The 21,137-nt window shown below is 42.3% G+C and overlaps 1 protein-coding gene across 8 annotated transcripts in view; it reads left to right on the forward strand.

The window, feature by feature from the left end:
* The window catches only part of LOC136440092 (protein outspread-like), a 124,515-nt gene extending 118,289 nt beyond the window's left edge, over positions 1 to 6,226 (forward strand). For all 8 annotated transcript variants that reach the window (XM_066435884.1, XM_066435890.1, XM_066435887.1 and 5 more), the window contains 2 exons: positions 467 to 591; positions 3,391 to 6,226. In XM_066435884.1, coding sequence (XP_066291981.1) covers positions 467 to 591; positions 3,391 to 3,456 — 191 coding nt within the window. In that variant the 3' untranslated portion in view covers positions 3,457 to 6,226. The remainder of the gene's footprint in view (positions 1 to 466; positions 592 to 3,390) is intronic.
* The last annotated feature ends 14,911 nt before the right edge of the window (positions 6,227 to 21,137 follow it).

Raw genomic sequence — 21,137 nt, forward strand, 5'->3', positions numbered from 1 at the left:
AGAGGGAGATACTTAAAAGGGGCGGTCTGAGTGTGTAAGATAAATCCATTTTCAAGAGATTTGTTTGTTACATAATCATTCAAAAGACATTGAATTTGGGCTTATATTCATCCATTTATGAAGTCCTTACACGATTTTCCCATTGTCTCCGTTTTCATGTCAATTTTCCAGTTTGACTTTGGATCCACAATTTGCTTGACATTCCTGCTATTCCTCCTGTGGTCCTATAACAGCAAACTGGGTTGGCTAGCTAGGCCACAGGTATAAAGGCATACATGTATGCCTGTGCTAAGAAAATTGTCAGAATTTCTCAATGCTCTCTTCTTGTGACGTCTTCGCTAAACTTCTGCCCCGTCAGCATCTCCAATGTCGAGTGCCGCCACTCCTTTTATTCTATATCATCATTCAAGGTTAAAGTGACATGCATGGTCTAACATATTCGACCTTGAACCTTGACCTTTCACAGACATTCAGAGGTCAAAGAGCACACCGGACTTCCTGACAGTGGCGCTTCCGGAAGCTGGCTCGACGACAGAGAGACATTTCTCTGACGACACGGAGCCGATACGTGTCAAGCTGCGCAGGTCGAAGGTCAGTATGGTAGTCAAGTCAAGACAATGTCAAAGGTCACCTTGGTAGTCAGGACAAGGTCAGAGGTCAGCAGCTTTTTGAACCCTCAACATAAAAATGAATTTAGGTAGAAAAGAGGGATTTAGCAAGATGTAGCAAAATGCCTGATGTTTTAAGGGCAGTTTACAGTATCAGGGGCCAACACTTTGGAATAGACTCTCTGCTGATCAAAGACGATTTACCTGGTTGACGGCTTTCAAAAATGGACTGTAGCTAGATATTTCTACTGTTACTTGAACGAAATTGATGTTTGTTAGCTTTATAATGTAAAATGTGTAATACTATGTTCTTCCTGATGTGTAATTGTATTGTATATGTACGTGTCCAGGGACATTGAAAAACAGGCCACAGACCTGAGTGTGATTTTTCCCTGGTAAAATGAATTATAAATTTTAAAAAATGAAGTGTTTGACACACACTGCAGTGTGGAATAGTGAGGAATATATTTTATCACACATGCTCTGTGCCCAGAGTTAGTAGAGATCCACATTACATTGCAGCATTGTGTTGTTTCTTCCTTCTGCTTTTCTCTTGTGATCTTTTCATTATTTTTTTTATTTTTCACATTTCATTTTCATTTCAATGTGTACATTAAGGACCACCTGGCCGATGTGACCACTTCCTGGTTGTGCCTTAGATAATTTTCCCATCGACACAAGCATGGAGAATGACCTGCCTACAGTGACCACCTGTCCAACTAAGTGGTCTTCTTGGACAGGTTTGACTGTATCAAACCTTCCCAGTCTAAAGTAGAGTGGACTCATTCCCCAGCTTACCAGCATCTTTTGTACCGCAGTCATCCCTAAAGTCAAGCCTTGACTGCGGTGCAATAGGCGTCACGGTGGCGTAGTGGCAGGGTGTTTGGCCCCAGAGGTACCGGGTTCGAATCCGGGGTTCCCTGATTTGTCCCGTTGACGTTGTGCCCTTGGGAAAGGCACTTTACATGGCTTTCCCCACTTTACTCAGGTGACAATGAGTACCTCGGATAGGACGTTAAATGGTCCCGTCTATGAGGAGAGCCATACCTCAAGCACGTTAAAGAACCCCACACACACATATCGAAAAGAGTAGGGGTCCTTCCCGGTGTGTGTGGATCATATAAATCTGTCCGGATATACAGCTTGTACTCTTCAGTACAAACCTGGTATGTTACGCCTTGATGCGGTTTACCGGGTATGCAATACAAACAAACAATAGATGTCGGTTAGTTGAGGAACGAGTCCACTCCACTTCAAGCCTTCCCAGTCTGTTTGTTGCCGTTATTGACGTTCTGTCTGTGTTGTTGTTCTCTCTGTACCTCCACACGCACACAAGGACGAGGAATCAAAAGTGGGCAGAAAGGTAAACAATCACGCTCCAGAGAACGTCAGGATAACACATGTAGAATTCGATACCTTCTGAAACCTGATACCCTTGATCGGGCCACACAATCTCAATTTCGTGGATTTCGTCACATCCAAAGTCTAAGCAGACGTTGAAAAACAGTTTGTAACTGCAACAGGGAGCTGGAAAAATGTCACAACTCTGTCCCCTACATCTGCTTGGATATTACGTTACGTCATTGGCTAGCTGAAACAGAAGTGAGGAAAATGGAAACAGGCAAAATGAATGATTGTACACACTGATGTCATCCATAGAATTGAGGTTATGTGGCCACAGCGTGCTCCTCGATGCATGGAGAATATTTGGGTTTAAAGTTAAAATAAACACAACTTACTTTCAGACAATTGTATAAAGCACTAAACGTCAGTGTGCCAAGTAACAAGTTAAGGCCACACCAATTTAATTTCTTGGTAAACAGATTTTTTTTTTTATATCTTAGCATGAGGACATCATTATAACAAAAGGCTAGGGTGAAAACTTGCACCTGACCCTGAAACTGTGTGCACCAAAGTACAAACTTTCCTGTGAGATCCTGTTTTCATGTTGATTTTCCAATCTAGCATTTTTTTTCAGAATTCCGTTAAAGCCACTGTCAGGAAAACAGAATCTCAGAGGAAAGTTTGTACTTTGGTGCACACAATTTCAGGGAGTGAACAGGGTCAGGTGCACGTTTACACCCCAGCCTTCTTTTTTTTACATTATTTTTTTTGGCTAAAATTTAAAAAAAATCCGTTAACCAAGAAATTAAGATGGTGTGGCCTGAGCCTAGTTGAAGACCTCACCGGTTTGTTTTAATTCTAAGGACTGCCGTGAAGACCTAATGTTTGTGAAAATGTACAACGTTTGGAAAGTGTTCATCTTAGAGTCCGCTCCCTCCTTTACTAATACATTGATGGCCCCTCAAGGGGCAACAAGAAGATTCAGTGCAAGTTTAACTTGGAAGTTTCTGTTTGTTTGTTTTTTATGTAGTTCTTAGTAATGGTTCCTAAATTCTAACATACAACAGGGCTGTAGCCATTGCCTATCATTCCGTCATTTGACAGAATTTTCCTGCATATGACAGAAAAATCTTAAGACCATTCTTTCAACCTTTTTGGGCTAAATCGTTGGGTAATGATAAAGAAATTTCCAAATTGGAATAAAGCACATCAAAACAACAGCCTGCAAATTAAACAGTTATGACAGAAATTTGTACACAATGACAAAAAGAATTTTCAGGATTTGTCCGCCATTGGGAATTAGAATGACAGAAAATAAATTCAATTTGGCTAGAGCTCTGACATACTTTATGCTTTTTCTCTTTATTTCTTTTTTTTTCTCTTCCATTTTCGTACACTTGACTGCTAATATTGATGACTCATCATTTTCCCTGCACAGAGTTTGGAGAGAGGACCAAGGTCGGGGCGTGTCGCCGACCGACTCAGGCTGTTCGAGACTCCCTGAACACAACACCCCTACAGTGAACATGGCATAGTCCAGCTCAGCACCTTTCTTACGTTGGGAGAGTCCACTATCATGAAGAAAGAGGGGGGATTGGACCAGTACCAACACTTCCATGCCAAGCACTAAACAAGCAGCAGAAATATTGACAGTCCAGAGTTGATTTTCTGATAATTCCTTTAAGCAACAAAGTCTGCAGCTGAAGGCCGAATGTAATGTTTGGTCTGCCACAATCTAAACAGTGAGCTGACACCAAGAGACCAGGATTTTGCCAAATATAAAAGATGGGACCACTATGCTGCGTTTTACTCACAACGTTCTGCCATACAGTTGGAGGATAGTGCCCAACTACACAGTGAACATCCAAGTACAACACAATTTGTTGTGACTTAATATTACTCCCCACTCCCTAGTTGGACTGCGCCTGGCCATATATCTAGCTAAAATGAGACCAAGCCAAACCTCACCCCTATTCTGATAGTGGTGCAACCCAGCCTTACACTACTCAGCTGTAGGAATAGTCCAAAGTCCTGACATGCAGGGGGAGTTCTGATGCTGACCCGTGCCAAATGAAAAGGAAGCTCTACTTAGTGATATACAGAGCCGTTTCTACACACGGAAACGTTGGATGTTCCCCAAGGCAGCACACTTGGTCCTCTACCACCCCTGCCGCCTGCATGCAGCACAAGCCAAACTGTGTTTAATGCTAAGTGCATAAGATACTGTCAGATATAGATAGGACTCCTATGTAGTTAAGATGCTGCACATTGTAGGATAGTGACATAATTAGGGTGTGCCACAATACGTGGTGTGCGACTGCACTGAGTGTATATATCGGTAGGTGTAGGGATAGAGTATAGATCAGTAAACTGCGATAGACACCGGCAAAGCCTCTTTATTTAGAAATATCTCGATCAAGTCTCGATTGCAGCCAAAATTGCAGAATGTTATCCTTAGTACGTATTATTGCAGGTTCTTATAAAAGCATTTGGGCATTGGTTGATTTTCCCTTGCCTTTGTATATTTGCCAGTAGCGGCCAGTTTTTGTGTTACAAAATGAAGCATGGCAACCATCTCAGCCGGAGTTGACAGGATCTAATGAATTTAAAAGTCTCGTGCCAATAGTTTTTACCCTGTTCGCCAATAAGTGGTATCCAGGCCAAATCGCGTGTACGTACGTATGAGGCTGTGTATCTTGCCATATCGTGCTATTATCTAATCATTGTACCATGAAATACGTCGTGTCCAAAATTGTATACATATATCCTGTATATAATATACATATATATTATACATATCTATACATATACTAAGATATAAATAGAAAATTGCTAGGTAGAAATGTGAATGGAATAATGTACGCACCATAACTTGTGTATTATTGTATGCTTATATTATTATCTTTTGTACCGATATGAATGGGAAATTCTTGTATATTACTAATGCAGTGTTACCTTATTGACAGCTATTGTAATGATTATTAACTAACCATTGACACAGGGTGCACCTAAGGACAGGCAACAGGCTGTGTTATAAAGTGATTTTTTCGGGTTTGTTGTGACAATCTTGACTCAGTGGATAGCGCCCTCTAGTGACCATAAATCTAAGTGCAGCAAGTGTGAAAAAAAGCCAGATTACCTGCAATTGTTTGCGATAACCTTTTTTAACCTTCTCCCTGCTGCCTTACCCCGCAGCCCGTACAGATTTGGTGCCACGAGAATACCTCAGCACAGAGAAGGTTAAAGCACGGTATATTCTCATTTTTCAACATGTAAGAATGACGACCTGTTCCGTCGTTGTTTGACCATTTCAAGGACCGGCTCGTGCTAAGGAGTCTCTGTAACTTCTCAGTTTTCGTTACAAGATTTTAGTAAGGTGTAAGAACTGTCACAAATGTGCAACGTCTGATTGTGTATCAGGAGACAAGCCAAAAGCAGTGCAGACGACGATGGTAGCCATAGAGTTAAGATTGTGCGGCCTTCTATTTGGAGGAAACATGTTACCCGGAAGTCTATTTCTCCTAAAAGTTTCGGCTGGGGATGATGTTTTTTTCTTCATTTTGGTTCTCACAGCTGAACAGAAAATGAGCCAAGTTGAAGACCAAAAACGATTGTAAACATGCCATAGAAAATTTAGACATGAGAAAACCCATGCCATATCGAACGACCTCCTTGATATGTTGAAGATATGCCATATCAACCATGTCACATATCCCGTGTCATATATAACCAATATGATATATCAGAGCGTTACTGTCAAAAATACGCCATATCAGCCCTACATGTATATCATTTTTTGTAACTCCTCTTCAATACCACTCTTAGGTGACCGTTATGCCACCGATGAACGATCACAAATCATTGGCTTTTGAGAGGTATTTGGAAGGTCTTGGAGGCCATCAAAAGATCATTGGAGCATTTGGCGGTCATTTGAAGGTCTTGGAAATCTTTCAAAGATCTTGGAGGTCATTGGAATATCTTAAAGGTAATTGGAAGGTCTTGGAGGCCAGTAAAAGATCTTTGGAACGTTTGGCGGTCATTTGAAGGTTTTGGAAATCACTGGAAGATCTTTCCAAGATCTTGAAGGTCATTTGAAGGTCTTTAAAAGTTCTTATTTAAAGATGGTGGTACCATTGAGTAACCAGCCGTTGTTCTGCCGTGCACCCTGGTGAGAGACAAGAATGTTGTAGTGTCGAACCGGACTGCCAACCAACCTGTACAAACTACGTGTCAAATGAGAATTTCCCCCAATAAAATCAGCAATGAATATTCAACACTTCGACTGATTCTTGGAAAAGTTTGCAATTGTGCAAAGTCGTTTTTAATTTGATATTCCTAATAATTTAGTAATTAGTTGTTTTTTTTGCTCTTGTTAAATGGGTGTCTGATCTTATATTAACTTGCAACTAGCATGTAAGTGCCCGTCCACACTGGTGTGTCGCATGAAACGTCCGGAAGTTTTCTCCGTATTTGTTCCTGTTTTGTAGATAGTAATTTGTGAAAATTGTATCTAGTAATGACTGCAGATCGGTCTTGTTACGATGAAAATGTATTTTTTGAGCTCAAAATGACAGATTCAACAATGAAAATTACAAAATCGGCTCCCAAACAACGAGTGGGACGGAAACAAATTAAAGCTGGAGAAAGCCCTGCCGTACATTGACGCACACGTGGTAAAGTACTGAATGATCGATCGGGCTTGTGAGGAAGCCTTGTGACGGAGTAGCTGGTGGGAGGTGGATGTCTCTGACGTCTTTAAGGGCCACGGAAGGTCGACAAGGTCCTTCAGACTGTCTCACTCAAAAATGATTATACGCTCGTTCTAATTTAAATGTACACATTTTGTAATCTCCGTTACCGTTAGAAGTTAGACGTTCCTGACATTAAGATATGCCACATATAAGCTACGCAACTGCCATTTTTAAAAGCTAGAAAAGTTTGAAGTCGTCATAAAAACTACAGTTAGACATCTTGTATGTGGCATATCCTAATGTCAGGAACGTCTTATTTCAATCGGTAACGGAGATTACAAAATGTGTACATTTAAATGAGAACGAGCGAATAGTGTCTCACGCGAGCAGATTCACTCATGTAAAAATAGACGAATGAGTCGACATGAAGCTAGTAGCGTCCGTTAACATCAATACGCCAGGTTACATATATCCGCCAAATTGATGAAAAACGGTGTATTTGTTCCTGTTTTGTAGATAGTAATTTGTGAAAATTGTATCTAGTAATGACTGCAGATCGGTCTTGTTACGATGAAAATGTATTTTTTGAGCTCAAAATGACAGATTCAACAATGAAAATTACAAAATCGGCTCCCAAACAACGAGTGGGACGGAAACAAATTAAAGCTGGAGAAAGCCCTGCCGTACACTGACGCACACGTGGTAAAGTACTGAATGATCGATCGGGCTTGTGAGGGAGCCTTGTGACGGAGTAGCTGGTGGGAGTTGGATGCCTGTGACGTCTTTAAGGGCCACGGAAGGTCGACAAGGTCCTTCAGACTGTCTCACTCAATAATGATTATAGTGTCTCACGCGAGAAGTCCGTTTGGACAGATCACTCCTGTGAAAACTGGCGAATGAGTCGACATGAAGCTAGTAACGTCCGTTAACATCAATTACGCCAGGTTACATATATCCGCCACATTGATGAAAAACGGTGTGTTTGGGAGATCTCTAGTGCAGCACACACACAGATATGCACAGTTTAGATATACAGGAGTGTATTATACTGGGTTGGGTTCGAGATCTGTTTGGACGTATATTTTCAGGATGGCGGTATTATGCACCCTGGTGGAATTATGTTAGTAAATACTATTGGTGTTCTATCGAATGAGTGTTAACAAGAATTTCGCGGTAGGGAGAAAATGGAGTGTTCGCGGTGGTTTTGAGTTCGCGTTTGGAAAAAAAGTCAAAGGTAGCGCTACAGTCACACTATGGAACGGCTTTTCGCGGTCTTTTTAAGTTCGCGGTAAAGAGTTTACCACCACGAAAACCCCGAACATGAATCCACCGTGAACATTTCTGCATTTACAGTAAGTCGACATGAAGCGCGTAGTGACAACAGCTCATGCGTGTATATGGCTCTGTGTGCCCCCGGCCCGTTGAGGGGGAATTTACAAGTTAGGCTTGAGCCTTTTGGGTTAAGGCTCCTGGATCTCCGTTGTTGTGTGGTCTCCATTCTCCTGGAATGCGAAAACGCACCGCAGTACTGTGTAGTGATCGGTCAGACTGTCGGCAAATCCTTGTGAGTTTGGACCTGCAAGGAGTTTGATGTTACTGGCGTCTTTACCCGTCCTGGAAGGTCCACGACTGTTTCATGGGGTAGCCATAACAATTTACCAGCAGCGTTGCCTCTAACAAACTTTTGCGTATATGCAAGTGCGTATCAGTTGCGCACGAACATTTTTTGGTTTATGTAAAGTTTGCAGGGAAGAAGTTGTTTTCTACTTTAACCCACAGTTGTGCAGCCTAGTTATCGAGCCTAAGAAATCACTTATTCATTTGCAAACTTAACCTAAACCAGAAACATGTTAATACGCAGCTCATGCGGACTTGCATATACGCACAAGTGTGACAGGGCGCTAAAGCGGGTATATCTCACTGGGCTTCGGCACGTTGGCGGCTTCGCTGCAAACTAAAATTGATTTGTGTCATTCTTGACTATAATTGTGTGACTGTGAATATCATGCAAAACGTACAAGTATGAATAAAAAGACAACAAAATGTCATGAAAAGCGTAAAGAGATTAGTTTTTGTCCATAAGATTCGTTGAGCGCTCTGTCAAATCGCCCGGCTGCAGCGAGGTCGCCAACGTTCCACAGCTTCAGTGTGATACCCGCTTATGTTTATGATAATAACTTTATTGCACAGCAATCGTACAAGGTACAAAATATGGCATTCACTGGTACATAGATAACATTCTATTAGGCTAATCAGTCTGTCTTATACAACATGGTGTATGCATGGGTTGTCACATGTCATTATGTACTTAAATTTGCTATTCAAGTCCATTGAGATAAATCCTGGTAAATCCGACGATAGCATTGAGTATAGAGAATTACGTATATCAAAATATTTGGGACATACAATCAAAAAGTAATAAAGCGCGAAGTAACAACGACGTGTATATAGACCGGTGCCCGCTGCGAGAACGCGTGTGTTCCATCCGCATCCAGGGAGTGATTAAAACTCACCCGGCGTGAAACTTTCGGGTTGAAACTCTGCTGCGTCGTATCTACTTTGTTGGAACACTTCAACTGAGAAGTGATCGACTAGACTGTTTACTTGGAATGGATTTGACGTCGCTGACGTCTTCCTACGTCATCAAAGATCATAGAGGTCCTACAGACTGTTCAGCGGAATACCCGTTATGGTTTATCAGAACAACCCGTATGAACAGATTCACTGATGTAAAAAATAAGGAAGTTGAAACAAAACTAGTAGTGGCAGCTATGTGCAAGTGTATAGTCGCAAGGAGCATTAAATAGTTTGTGCTCGATCGAGAGAATTTTCGGAACTTTCAGGTTGAAACTGGATCTGAGCTACTGCGCGTCACAAGTCTACCGTTTAGCTGACTTACCCTTGAAAAACTACGGAGTGATGGATTGGCCTGGTAAAGACGCCTTATGACGTAGAAGCTGATGGTAGTTGGAAGTCACTGACGTCCTAACCTAAGTGTACATGTTGATCTATGTGGATCATTAAGAACGTTAGCGTTTTATCGAAAGAGCATTTACAACTTAGGCTTGCAACCTTGATGTCAAAAGTCCTGAATATCGGTACGGGATCTAGTCTCCGTGTATCCTGACGTACACTTATGGAACTAGGGAGTGATGGATTCGGCCGGTAGGACGCCTTATGATCGATTGAATGGTAGTTTGAAGTCGCTGACGTCTGTATACGCCATAGAAGGCCATCGAGGTCCGACATAATCTTTCAGGGAATAACCTCAGCGATTTCACAGTACAGTCTGTTTGAACAGACTCACTCATGTCCAAGTTGTTGATACAAAACTAGTAGTGACAGCTACGTACACTAATTAGGTCGATGTCCGCCTTATGAGCATTTGTGGTCTGTCGAGAGGAAATTGACAAATCAGGTTTGAAGCTTTCAGGTTGAAACTTCCGGGTTTCGGAAGCCTTTTTGCGAGTTCCCAGAATGCGACCTCATGTAGTACAGTGTAGTGATCGACTAGACTGTTAGCAAAGCCTTGTAAGTTTGAACCTGAAGCAAGGTTAATGTTGATGACGTCTTTATACGTCATTGAATGTCAGAAAGGTCATACTAACCGTTTCATGGGATAACCATAACGATTCACCAGAACAGTCCGCATGAACAGACTCACTCATGCCAAATTCTGGGTTTCAAGACGGACTTGCCATTCAAAGTTACTCTCCAAGCAGATGTTGGTGAGGGAGACTGTGACCTTTCTATCATATGATATGAAAGAAAGGTCACAATCCTCCCCACCAACCGTCATCTATGGCAGAACGTCATCTATGGCAGTTATGCGCCCCCCCCCCCCCTGTACTAGGGTGGCTCTCACCACAAGCTCTGTGACCTAAGATTAAACAGTGCTCGACAAATTTCATAGATAAAACACAATGTATACATATATACCACATCAGGTTTCCACTTGCCGATGTAGGTTAATGAAGATAAATTTGAGTTGTTTAGTACAATACGGCCCCGGTATCCGTCAGGATTCTTACGGATCTGAGGTTCCGGATCCCGTTTCACCTGTCCGGATACGTCAGGATACGAGGCCATTTCGTGCATGCAGTGATAGGATGGTGCCCTTGCATTCCCGCAAAGGTCCGTCTATTGTGCATAGAAATGATTGATACAATCTTAGCGAGCCCGCAGGATCCCATTGACCCGTACATACCATAAGTCTCTTGTTTACGTCTGATAGCGGTAGTTCTACTAAATTTAGGACAAGCTCGGCGACTCGTCGTAGAACTATGGTTTAACTGATAGGCGAAGTCTCGGAGGTTACCGATAACGGTCCAGATTTATCAGAGAAAATTTGACAAAGAAGTCAGCGCGACGCTGGTAATGACGGCTATGTCAATGGACCTGTGCCGACTCCATCTTTTAGGTAGTCCCCAGCAGACAAGCGTGACATGTTCAGGTTAAAGGTCAGGAGGTCAATTGCTTTCCGGGGAAGTGTATAGCTAGTGGTCGCCACGCGGTGTCGATTCAAACTCCTACAAAAGCTTCGCACTCAAGTTTGTGTAGGACAAGACTTTGATCCCGCCACAGTCCCTTTTAACAGATTGGCCGGATGGAATCTGGTCAATAACTTGCATCGATACAAAGCGAGTAGATGATATTTACATTGTTGGATCTACCATGCGATGTCCTTTCAATTCACAGTAATCGAGTTAACGTCCAGCCAAGGCAAAGGCTCTTACGTGCAAGACTTGACAATGTACAAGCGATCGGATAGGAAATCAGCTTGACGCTGGTAGTGACAGCTATGCGGATGGACCTATACCGGAGGACCCGACTCTATTCTTTACAGTATTTACCAGCTGACAACCGAGACAGGTTCAGGTTAAAGTTCCTGGAGTTCTATTTCTTTCCCAAGACGCTTACACTTTACAGTTGTCACCACACAGTGATCGACTTCATAGTTGGAGACACGAAATCTTCATACTCAAGTTTGAAGGATAAGACTTTGATGCCACCCTTTCAACAGATTCGCTGGGTGGAATTTGGCGAATAGCTTGCAATGGTACAAAACGGGTCGATGCTAACAAGTTGATGCTCCTGGAGTTAAATTTCTTTCCCGACACGGTTACACTCAACAGTTGTCTCTGGCAATGATCGACTGAACTTGTAGCTGGAGACAAAATCCTTCGTCCTCGAGTTTACATGCATGAGACTTTGATGCTGCGACGCTCCCCTTTTAACAGATTTGCTGGATGGAATCTGATGAATAACTTGCATCGGTACAAAACGAGTCGATGATATCTGTTGAAATCTCGTGTATCAGTGTTGCACTTAATTGCATTGCTCGTTCTACCAAGTGATGTCATTCGGAACCACCGCGACCGATTCAATTTTTAGTTAAGGCAAGGGATCACCAGAACCAACTGGAGGGTCTTTGCCGAGAGCAGACCAGCCTGGCGAGCCCTATGCATGTCTGCAGCCGCCATGCATCAGACACTGATGCCTGCGAACGATTGATTGATTGATAGATTGATTGATTGAAGGGATGTCAGTACTTGACTATGTACAAGCGGTCGGATGGGAAGTTAGCATGGCGCTGGTAGTGGGAGCCTTGCAGCCCGGCGTGATCCACGGGGACTCATCACCAGCCTTTAGAGTATTTACCGGCTGACAACCCAGACAGGTAGACTTAAAATGCCCTGGACAGTTATTGGTTTCTCGAGAAGCTTACACTTCATAGTTACGTTTGTGAAGGTTAGACATCCAGGTAAACAATATATCAAGACAATTGAAACTCTACAACTGGATAAAAATTCGGAGATTTATTTCCGGACGTTTCGAGGGACATCCATCACTCTTCTTCAGCGTCACTAAAGTGAACCGCTGAAGAACCGCTGAAGAAGAGTGATGGATGTCACTCGAAACGTCCGGAAATAAATCTCCGAATTTTTATCCAGTTGTAGAGTTTCAATTGTCTTTATATGCACTTCATAGTTGTCACCACGTATTGATCGATTAGGCTTCTAGTTCGAGACAAGCTTAAGAAAACTTCATACTCAAGTTTGTAGGATGAGACTTTATAATGCCGCCCTTTTAACAGATGCGCTGGATGGAATACGGTGACTGGCTTTCATTAGTACAGAGCGAAACGATAGGATATTCTAAAAGCGACGTGTATCAATCACTGTTTAACTCATCTGCATTGTTGGATCTACCTTGCTATGTCCGTCGGATCCACAGTTAGATTAAACGTCCAGCCAAGGCAAAGGCTTTTATTTGCAAGCGGTCGGATAGGAAGTTAGCATGGCGCTGGTAGTGGCAGCCTTGCAGCCCTGCGTGTTCCAAAGGGACTCCCCCCATCCTTTAGTATTTACCGGCTCACAACTGTGACAGGTTCACCTGAAGGGCTCTGGAATCGATTTCTTTCCCGCGACGCGTACACTTTACAGTTGTCGCCACGCAGTGATCGATTGATTTTGTAGCAGGAGACATAAAGCTTCGTTTTCGAGGTTACATGATGAGACTGAAACGCTTCAAAGCCCATTTTAAAAGGTTTCCACGGTGGAAGCAGGGGTTGGATTAGTACAAAGCTAGAGAATGCTATCCGTTAAAAACTGCGTGAAGCACTGCTGCACTCAATCGCACACGCATATCGTTAGCTTCGCTAAGCGATGTCATTCGGAATCGCGATGATCGATCGAACGTTTAGCAAACTGAAGGGAAAGGATGTTTATTTATTTATTCGTATATGTTTATGGAGTATAAGGCAGAAAGCGATAGCTTATATGAAGCCTTCTACTCAACACATACAACAAAGAGACATAATGACATGCATAAATACAAAATGGATAAAAGAAAATTAACAATAGACAGTACAAGTTGGTATCAATCGCTAAATGAATCTTCCAGTACAATGGATGTAAGTATGAACTATGTCGAATATATTACAGTTTTGGAAGTATGAGAGTGAAGTGGAACCGCGTAACAGAATAGAACATAGTGAGCTGTCGTTAAGTTGTTGAAGGTCAGTTATGTTGGAGAGAGATGATAACATGGTACTTCTTTGGGTGGTATAAAGTTTACAGTGTAGGAGATAATGTTCAGTTGTTTCACTATAATGGCCACATTTACATGTAGGACAATCTATACAATGGTGTAGAAATAGGTGGTGGTTTAACTGACTGAAATTTAAACGAAGCCTTGTAAGATGAACTGCATAATGTCTTTGGCCGTGAGAGAAGTGAGGGTGTTTGATCGGTCTATTGAAATGTGAGTCCAGTTCCTTTTTATAGATGTTGATCGTAAGCGATGCTTGGACATTAGAGGGCAGTTCATTCCACAAGTGAATAGTTGAGGGCAAGAAAGATTTTTTACACTTTTCAGTTTTACAAACAATGGAGGTGAAATTCTGGTTGGCACGGAGATTGTATGGGACAATGTCACAAACACGTGGTGGGATGAGGTCTTGGAGGTATTGTGGTACGAAACCATTCAATATTTTCCAAAAGTGGATCAGCTTATGTTTTTGTCTCCTGATAGCCAGTGTGTCCCATCCAACCTCGGCTAACAGAGACTCGTGTTTAGTGCCTCTCATGGCTCCAGTACAAACCCGTGCCGCAGATATTTGAACAGATTCAAGTAAATCTGAGTCTTTGCCGAGGAGGCTACACCAAACAACATCTGCATATTCGATTAATGGCCGAATCATACTTAAATACAAGGTTTCCAGAGTTCCCCGGGGAACAAAATGTTGTATCCTTTTCAAAAGGTTTATACGTTTCATTGCCTTGGATGTTAATTCGGATACATGGTATGACCAAGACAAATCACGTTTTAAATGTAGTCCCAAGTGCTTATGACAATCAGCTTCCTTCAGTTCAACTCCCTTGAACACTAACGGTGGGTGATGGACCTTGATCTTTTTCATAGAAAATGTCATTAGTACGGTTTTGAGGGGGTTAAAAGTTACCAACCACTGGTCTGACCAGTCACCCACCAATTTAAGATCGTGGTTCAATCTATTTGCTGAGACAAGACGATCCAAAACTATTTCCATCAGCGACGTGTCGTCAGCAAAAAGATTGGCTTCAGTTAGCAGATTGTCCACCAGATCATTAATAAAAACTAGAAAAAGAAGTGGCCCTAGGAGTGACCCCTGTGGGACACCTGCATCAATAGGTAACCAGCTGGAACATGACCCATTGATGACGACACGCTGCTTTCGATTCGTAAGGTACGACTCAATCCATTCCAGAAGTGATCCGGATACTCCCAGTTGACGCAACTTGAAAATAAGCCCAGCATGCCATACTTTATCAAAAGCTTTGGATATATCCAAGAAAACGGCACGGACTTCTAGACCTTGGTCTACTGCTTTGTGTAGCTTGTGAACAAGGTGCGTCAATGAATTAACAGTTGAATCACCGGGAGTGAAACCAGAATTTCGATCGGTAAGCAGGTTGTTGCCATGTAAATAGGTAGATAATGGAACATGAACTATACGTTCGAACACTTTAGAGACAGCGCATAAAAGTGAAATAGGCCTGTAGTTTTCCTTCGCCTGCTTATCGCCTTTCTTATACACAGGGACGACATTAGAAAGTTTCCAAATAGACGGGAAACAGGCGTATTTCAATGAAACATTAAACAAGTGTGACAGTGGTTCTGATACTGAAAGCGCAATACTCTTCAAGAGTCTATTACTCAGGCCATCAGGACCAGTAGCCTTATTAATGTTAAGGTCTGATATTACTTTGTACACATCTGCGGGACAACAAGTAATTGAGTTGATAGATAAGTCTGTTCTGAGTACAAAGTTGGGAAAAGAGGCGCCTTCGGTATTAAGGATGTTAAATGCAGTCACGCCACACAAGATATTGTAACGAACTTGACACAGTCAGAACTAGGACTGAAAGATTTAGAAACAGCAGTATACCGTACATCGTAAGACTGCTGAACAAGGACAACAAACCCTAACGTATTATAAAAACCTACCTGCTGCCATAGCTTAGGTCGATTCGCAATGATTGTGAGAACTTTTTAATTCGAGAATTTAATGTAAGAAACCTTTTTAATGGAGCAATTTATGATGCCAGAAACAATGCGTGATTAATGTAGTTTTTTTATACATATCAAAATGTGTAAAGGGGCAGATCAATAATTCAGGGTCCCTACATGGGACCCTGCCACCCTGTCACTCCTTTTAATGAGAAATAAAAACCATTATTATAGTTTTTGACACTTTACAAACGATATGACTGTAAACGGCATAGATGCCATAACGCTCGTCCCCTTTCGTGGACTTAGAAGAGTCTAGGTCTGTCAAAAGATATTTGCATTCGACGATATCCTTAACGATAACCCTGCAGCCAGAATTGATGTCTTAACAATTCCTTTTTGACGGCTTCTCTAAATGAAATTCTATGGAGAAAGTTGGTAGATGTTATCTATTTGGCAGCTACGTGTGTAACCGTTGGACCTCAATAGGTTCGTGGCCTCGACTCTGCGATACGCTTGCGAAATGATGGAAAATAACTGCACCCCACAGCGAGCTACAATTTGTCTGTCAGATGGTAGCTTATTGCAATTACTTCTAAGAGGATCTTCTATGCAGCCCTGGGCAAAAACAAAATCTCTCAAATATTACTATATGTCCAAACCTTTTGACAGATTCCAAACTTGTCTTATGCTGACAAACTTTTAAACTTCGCTCTATCAATCTTAACGAACGTGAAAACCTTCACAGCTCTTGATTTATATTTGTATAAACTGCTTTGCTTGTTTTTCATTTGTGTATTGTCTTTCAATAAAGAACGAATCTTTTTACAGTTTGTATCGTAATTTAGCACAATGTTCCAAGTGCTAAATCAGAAGCTGCACAGATCCAATATTGTCGTGGCGAGATCGCAGTGGGCGCCGTCTTATGAAATGGGCGCCCTTGATAAATGTTGCAATAAAGACATCTTAATCTTTTTTTCTTTATTCATATGTATTTTGAGTATCAGGCAAAAAGCACAATTGCTTTTAGGAAGCCTTCTACTCAACAACATAGAAATAAAACAGGAGTAAAAACACAATGTCAACATACATGCATGGATGCAAAATATATAAATGAAAAATGAATGTAAACCAGACACGTTGGTGATCTATCAATTAGGAGAATCTAGCTGTACAGTGAATAAAAGTGTGGACTTTATCGAAGATCCGTGAATAATTCTATCAGGTTGGTGAATGGCTGAATAGCAAGTTTCTTTTGTTCACAACCCCAAGTATTTTACAAGAGCCGACGTTTCCATGACTGTCTGTCATCTTCATCAGGGCAATATTATATCAAAGATATTACAGTTTTGTAAATGTGAAAGTGACATGGATCGTCGTATCAGAAAAGACTGATATAATGTACTGTCATCAAGTTGCCGTCATCATCATCATCACATAAGAATAATGGTTTATTGGTCAGGAATTACCCGTGCAATGGCAGTCAGTGCTGAATTGCTGCAGGGTTTACAATCACATAATACAGAACAGATACATATTTGCTCCACATCAAGTTGCTGTAGAGTGGAAGGAGATGATAACAGCTGCAGGGTGCGTCTCCGGCTTCTATAAAGTCTACAGTGCACCGTGCAATAAAGTATGCAATAAAGTATGCAATAAAGTATGCAATAAAGTATGCAATAAAGTATGCAATAAAGTATGCAATAAAGTATGCAATAAAGTATGCAGTAAAGTATGGAAGATGCGGTTGCGATTCCACCATTTAGCCGAGCTTCGGGAGATCCGGAACCTGTCTGTCTGATGGCACCGTAGCAGCCGCTGATGTTCCTTGAGGTCAATGAGGTTCCACATGTCAAGACGTCAAATGTGCCCCGAAGACGTTGACGGCGGTTTTCTGCTGAGTCAGCGGGGTAATGAGATATGGAAGTGAATGGAGACAGATGTGGGAGGTAAGTCGATAACCGGGAAGTCCCGTCAACGGTTCCGGAGCTGTCAGACCGAGATAACAGGGCAGGGTTAAGGACCCCGTGCTAGACGGTGAAGGTCGGCTGGTCTGAAAGACATCTAGAGCATTTTATGAGGCTTGAAACCGGAATTCGAAAAAATCCAATCTCTAGACATTTCTACACATGGTAAGTTTCAATAACACAATACCATGACATATCGATATCAAAGGAGCAAAGACACGATGTCGTTGTGTGGTGAGAACTGATAGAATATCCAAGCCCTAATAGACTGATTCTGACTGTCCATCACAATTAGCGGTTCGACCAATGAGAGAGTGACTGCATTTCCGTCAAATAGTTGCATTTTTATGTTTTAATTTTGCATTTCTACGTTTTGACGGAGTTTGGCGGGGCTATGGTATCGGTCTATTTACACTAGGTGCGTGAAACTAAAAGATCACCATGTAGCTTATTTTTTGCGTCGCTTTTGAGCACTTTTGCTAAGAAATCCGCACGCAAATGTGGTAAACAGTGGCATTAAATGTCATATAGATTACAGCAACTAGAATATTTTCAATCTCATAAAATGCTCTGGATGTCTTCAACATCCTAACAGATGTCAGGATCCGGCTCATCCTCGGTGTTTAACCGTCTAGCATTTCGCTCTCTTTCCTGGTAATGTATTTTTTAACGGTTCGCCTTTTACAGGGAATGAAGGTTTTTGGTATATATACGTGGTTTTTATTTCTTTGCTTGTGGTTTAATGGCTAGAAATGCTTATGGCATAACTCAGGATCCAAGGGAGAGATTTCTATGAACGTCTGTAATGTTTTTTACTGATTTGTTATGATTTGTCATGCAATGTAATGGGCTCCCTTGGAAATCAGTTACATTGTTAACTGAAGGGACCACCCTAAAGATTAATAAATAAATGAATCGTCCTCTAACGGCTTCCATTGGTACTACAGAACGTCCGTGTATTATAACCGCAAGTTTTCTCAGATCGGACGACTTTTCACACTTGACTTCTTCTTATGAGAAGACCGTTGACACAGACCCTATCTGAAGTCTTACCAAGAGCTTTACTATTCGTAAGCCCCCGGAAAGGTCAGGAGGTCATGGCGTATCCATCAAAGATCTTGATTCCGCCGAAAAACACCGCGCGGCCGCAGCTGGTCCGTCCGCCCGATGCGCGAGTCAGTGAGTCGTGAGGGAATAATGAGGAGGTGCGGGGACCTTGTTACTCCCGCCCGGCGTGTTGTGAACATCTACTGACAGCTGCGGCGGTACTGCGCTATAGCCTGACTTAATGGTAGTAGTAGTAAATGGTTTATTGATTAAAAAAAACACATGAGAAAGAACGGCATTGCAGTATAGAGACTGAATCGCGCCGCAGCTTACAATAACGTATACAGTATTAAAAGTCGACACGATCAGAGTACTATGTACAACAAACGTAACAGTTCATACGTCCAAATAATCGTTGACTAAGCTAGATTTCAGTTCGACATTACTACTACTAAAAGCAAGGTTTATGTCCAGCCGGAATAACAGATCAGAGTTTTTGTCCGCCAAGAAGTTGCGCCAGCGCAGGTTTGGCACTCGTGGTGTATCGTTTAGTACCCCTGGCTTGAGAGTACTGGAGTGAGTTCCTCAGCAGCCTGCCGTGCTGTTCTCCCCGAGTCGGGGGTAGCCAGGAACAGAAACGCGGCGAGTGACTAACTTTGTTAGCAAAGTTCAGGCAGAGTTCGTGTCTGCGGTCAGCTAGCTTCTCGCAGTCTGTCAACAAGTCAGACCGCTGGAAGTCTGATGTGTTGTAAACATCTGCTGACAGCCGCATTGGTGGCGGCGCGACACTCATAATTGACTGAATAACGCTATGGTCACCATTTGAAAATGGGGCCTGGCTGGCTAGTTTAAGTTTTTGCCATTTGGGGCGTGGCCTCTACATGGACATGTATAGCCAACACGTATTCAGAACGTAATGCGCATATTCTGCCTTTCTACCTCTGCTTGAGGATTCATTTGTGTCCTCTCAAATTGAAACGAATCTTAAAAGAGCCAGAAGATTGTCCACTGCACTTTCCGCCGAGAGTTAGGTACGGTAATGCATCGGTCTCATTTCCAATCCGGGGCCCGGCCGGGCTGTTTGCAAAAACGATAGATAATAAAAATACATATCAAGAAAATACAATATATATATGTTATACACAATATATGTTTGGACGTAATTCCTTTAAACTTTATGTCTTTTATATCATATTTTTCGTCAGCCTGGGTGCCATCCTATTTCTACCGGGGCTTCTACAGCGAGTGTAGAAGCCCCGGTAGAAATAGGATGGCACCCAGGCTACTTTTTCGTCCCCACAATCTGCCCGATCGGCCCCGCTTTGGAAATGGGACCGAAGCACGAGAGTAATTTCATTTCAATCATTAGTAGTTTTGCCCCCGCCGCGCGGTGTTGCTGGGGGGATGAGTGACGGGACGTATTATCTCCGGCTCGGTGATGGAAACGGGCTCCGTTAATGGGTCCTGCCAGGAATTAAGAGAAGGATTTTCGGAGAAGGCAGAGTAATTATCATCGTCAGGGGGTCGATAAGGAGCGGCGAAGATGAGGCTAAATATAACCTGCAGCATGACAGGCACACTTAACAACGACAAAAACAACTCTTAATGGATTTATTGGAGGTACATTTTTAACCTTTGGACTGAAGTGGGTCGATTTCTGTCACGCCTACTGAATAAACAATCAGAAAGTGTACTATCTGAAGCTTCCTCTTCTGATCTTCATAATCGGGAAACATCACCAACCAACGAATCGAAACACAAAACTTAACTGGTTATTCATGGAGGAGGTATTTGAAAGTGCTTCATACATACAACAGGCTTGGAAGAAGTAATTTCTTTGGTTCGATCACTAGGTTGCATAGCGGTGGGTCAAAGTAGAAAACAACTTTTCTCCGCAAACCTTATTTACGCACAGGTGTGATAGGGGCTTTAGATTCATCTCAATGCCAGTCACAGTCAGTGCGTCACCACACAAATGTGTAAGTCATGAAGGTGTTGCGAGGTCTTTGTGACGATGAAACAGGTTTCAGATGTGAGATTGATCTCAATGCCAGTCACAGTCAGTGCGTCACCACACAAATATGTAAAGCCCCTGTCACACTTGTGCGTATTTTCGAGTGCGCATGAGTTCCGCAGTAATCTTTTTGTTGGTTTAAGTATGAATTTTGCAGGGAGGAAGTTGTTTTCTACTTTGACCCACCGTTGAGCAGTCTATTTATCAAAACAAAGAAATTACTTCTTCGGCTGCAAACTTAACGTAAACCAAAAACATGTTAATACGCAAGTCATGCGGACTTGTATATACGAACAAGTGTGACAGGGCCCTAAGTCATGAAGGTGTTGCGAGGTCTTTGTGACGATAAAGAAGGTTTTAGATGCGAGATGTGAGATTGATCTCAATGTGAGCCACGACCACAGAAATATGTAAGACATGAAGGTGTTGCGAGGTCTTTGTGACGATTATGAAGGTCTCCAAACCTTCCCAA

This window comes from Branchiostoma lanceolatum, chromosome 8 (assembly GCF_035083965.1).
Source record: "Branchiostoma lanceolatum isolate klBraLanc5 chromosome 8, klBraLanc5.hap2, whole genome shotgun sequence".
Classification (NCBI taxonomy): Eukaryota; Metazoa; Chordata; class Leptocardii; order Amphioxiformes; family Branchiostomatidae; genus Branchiostoma; species Branchiostoma lanceolatum.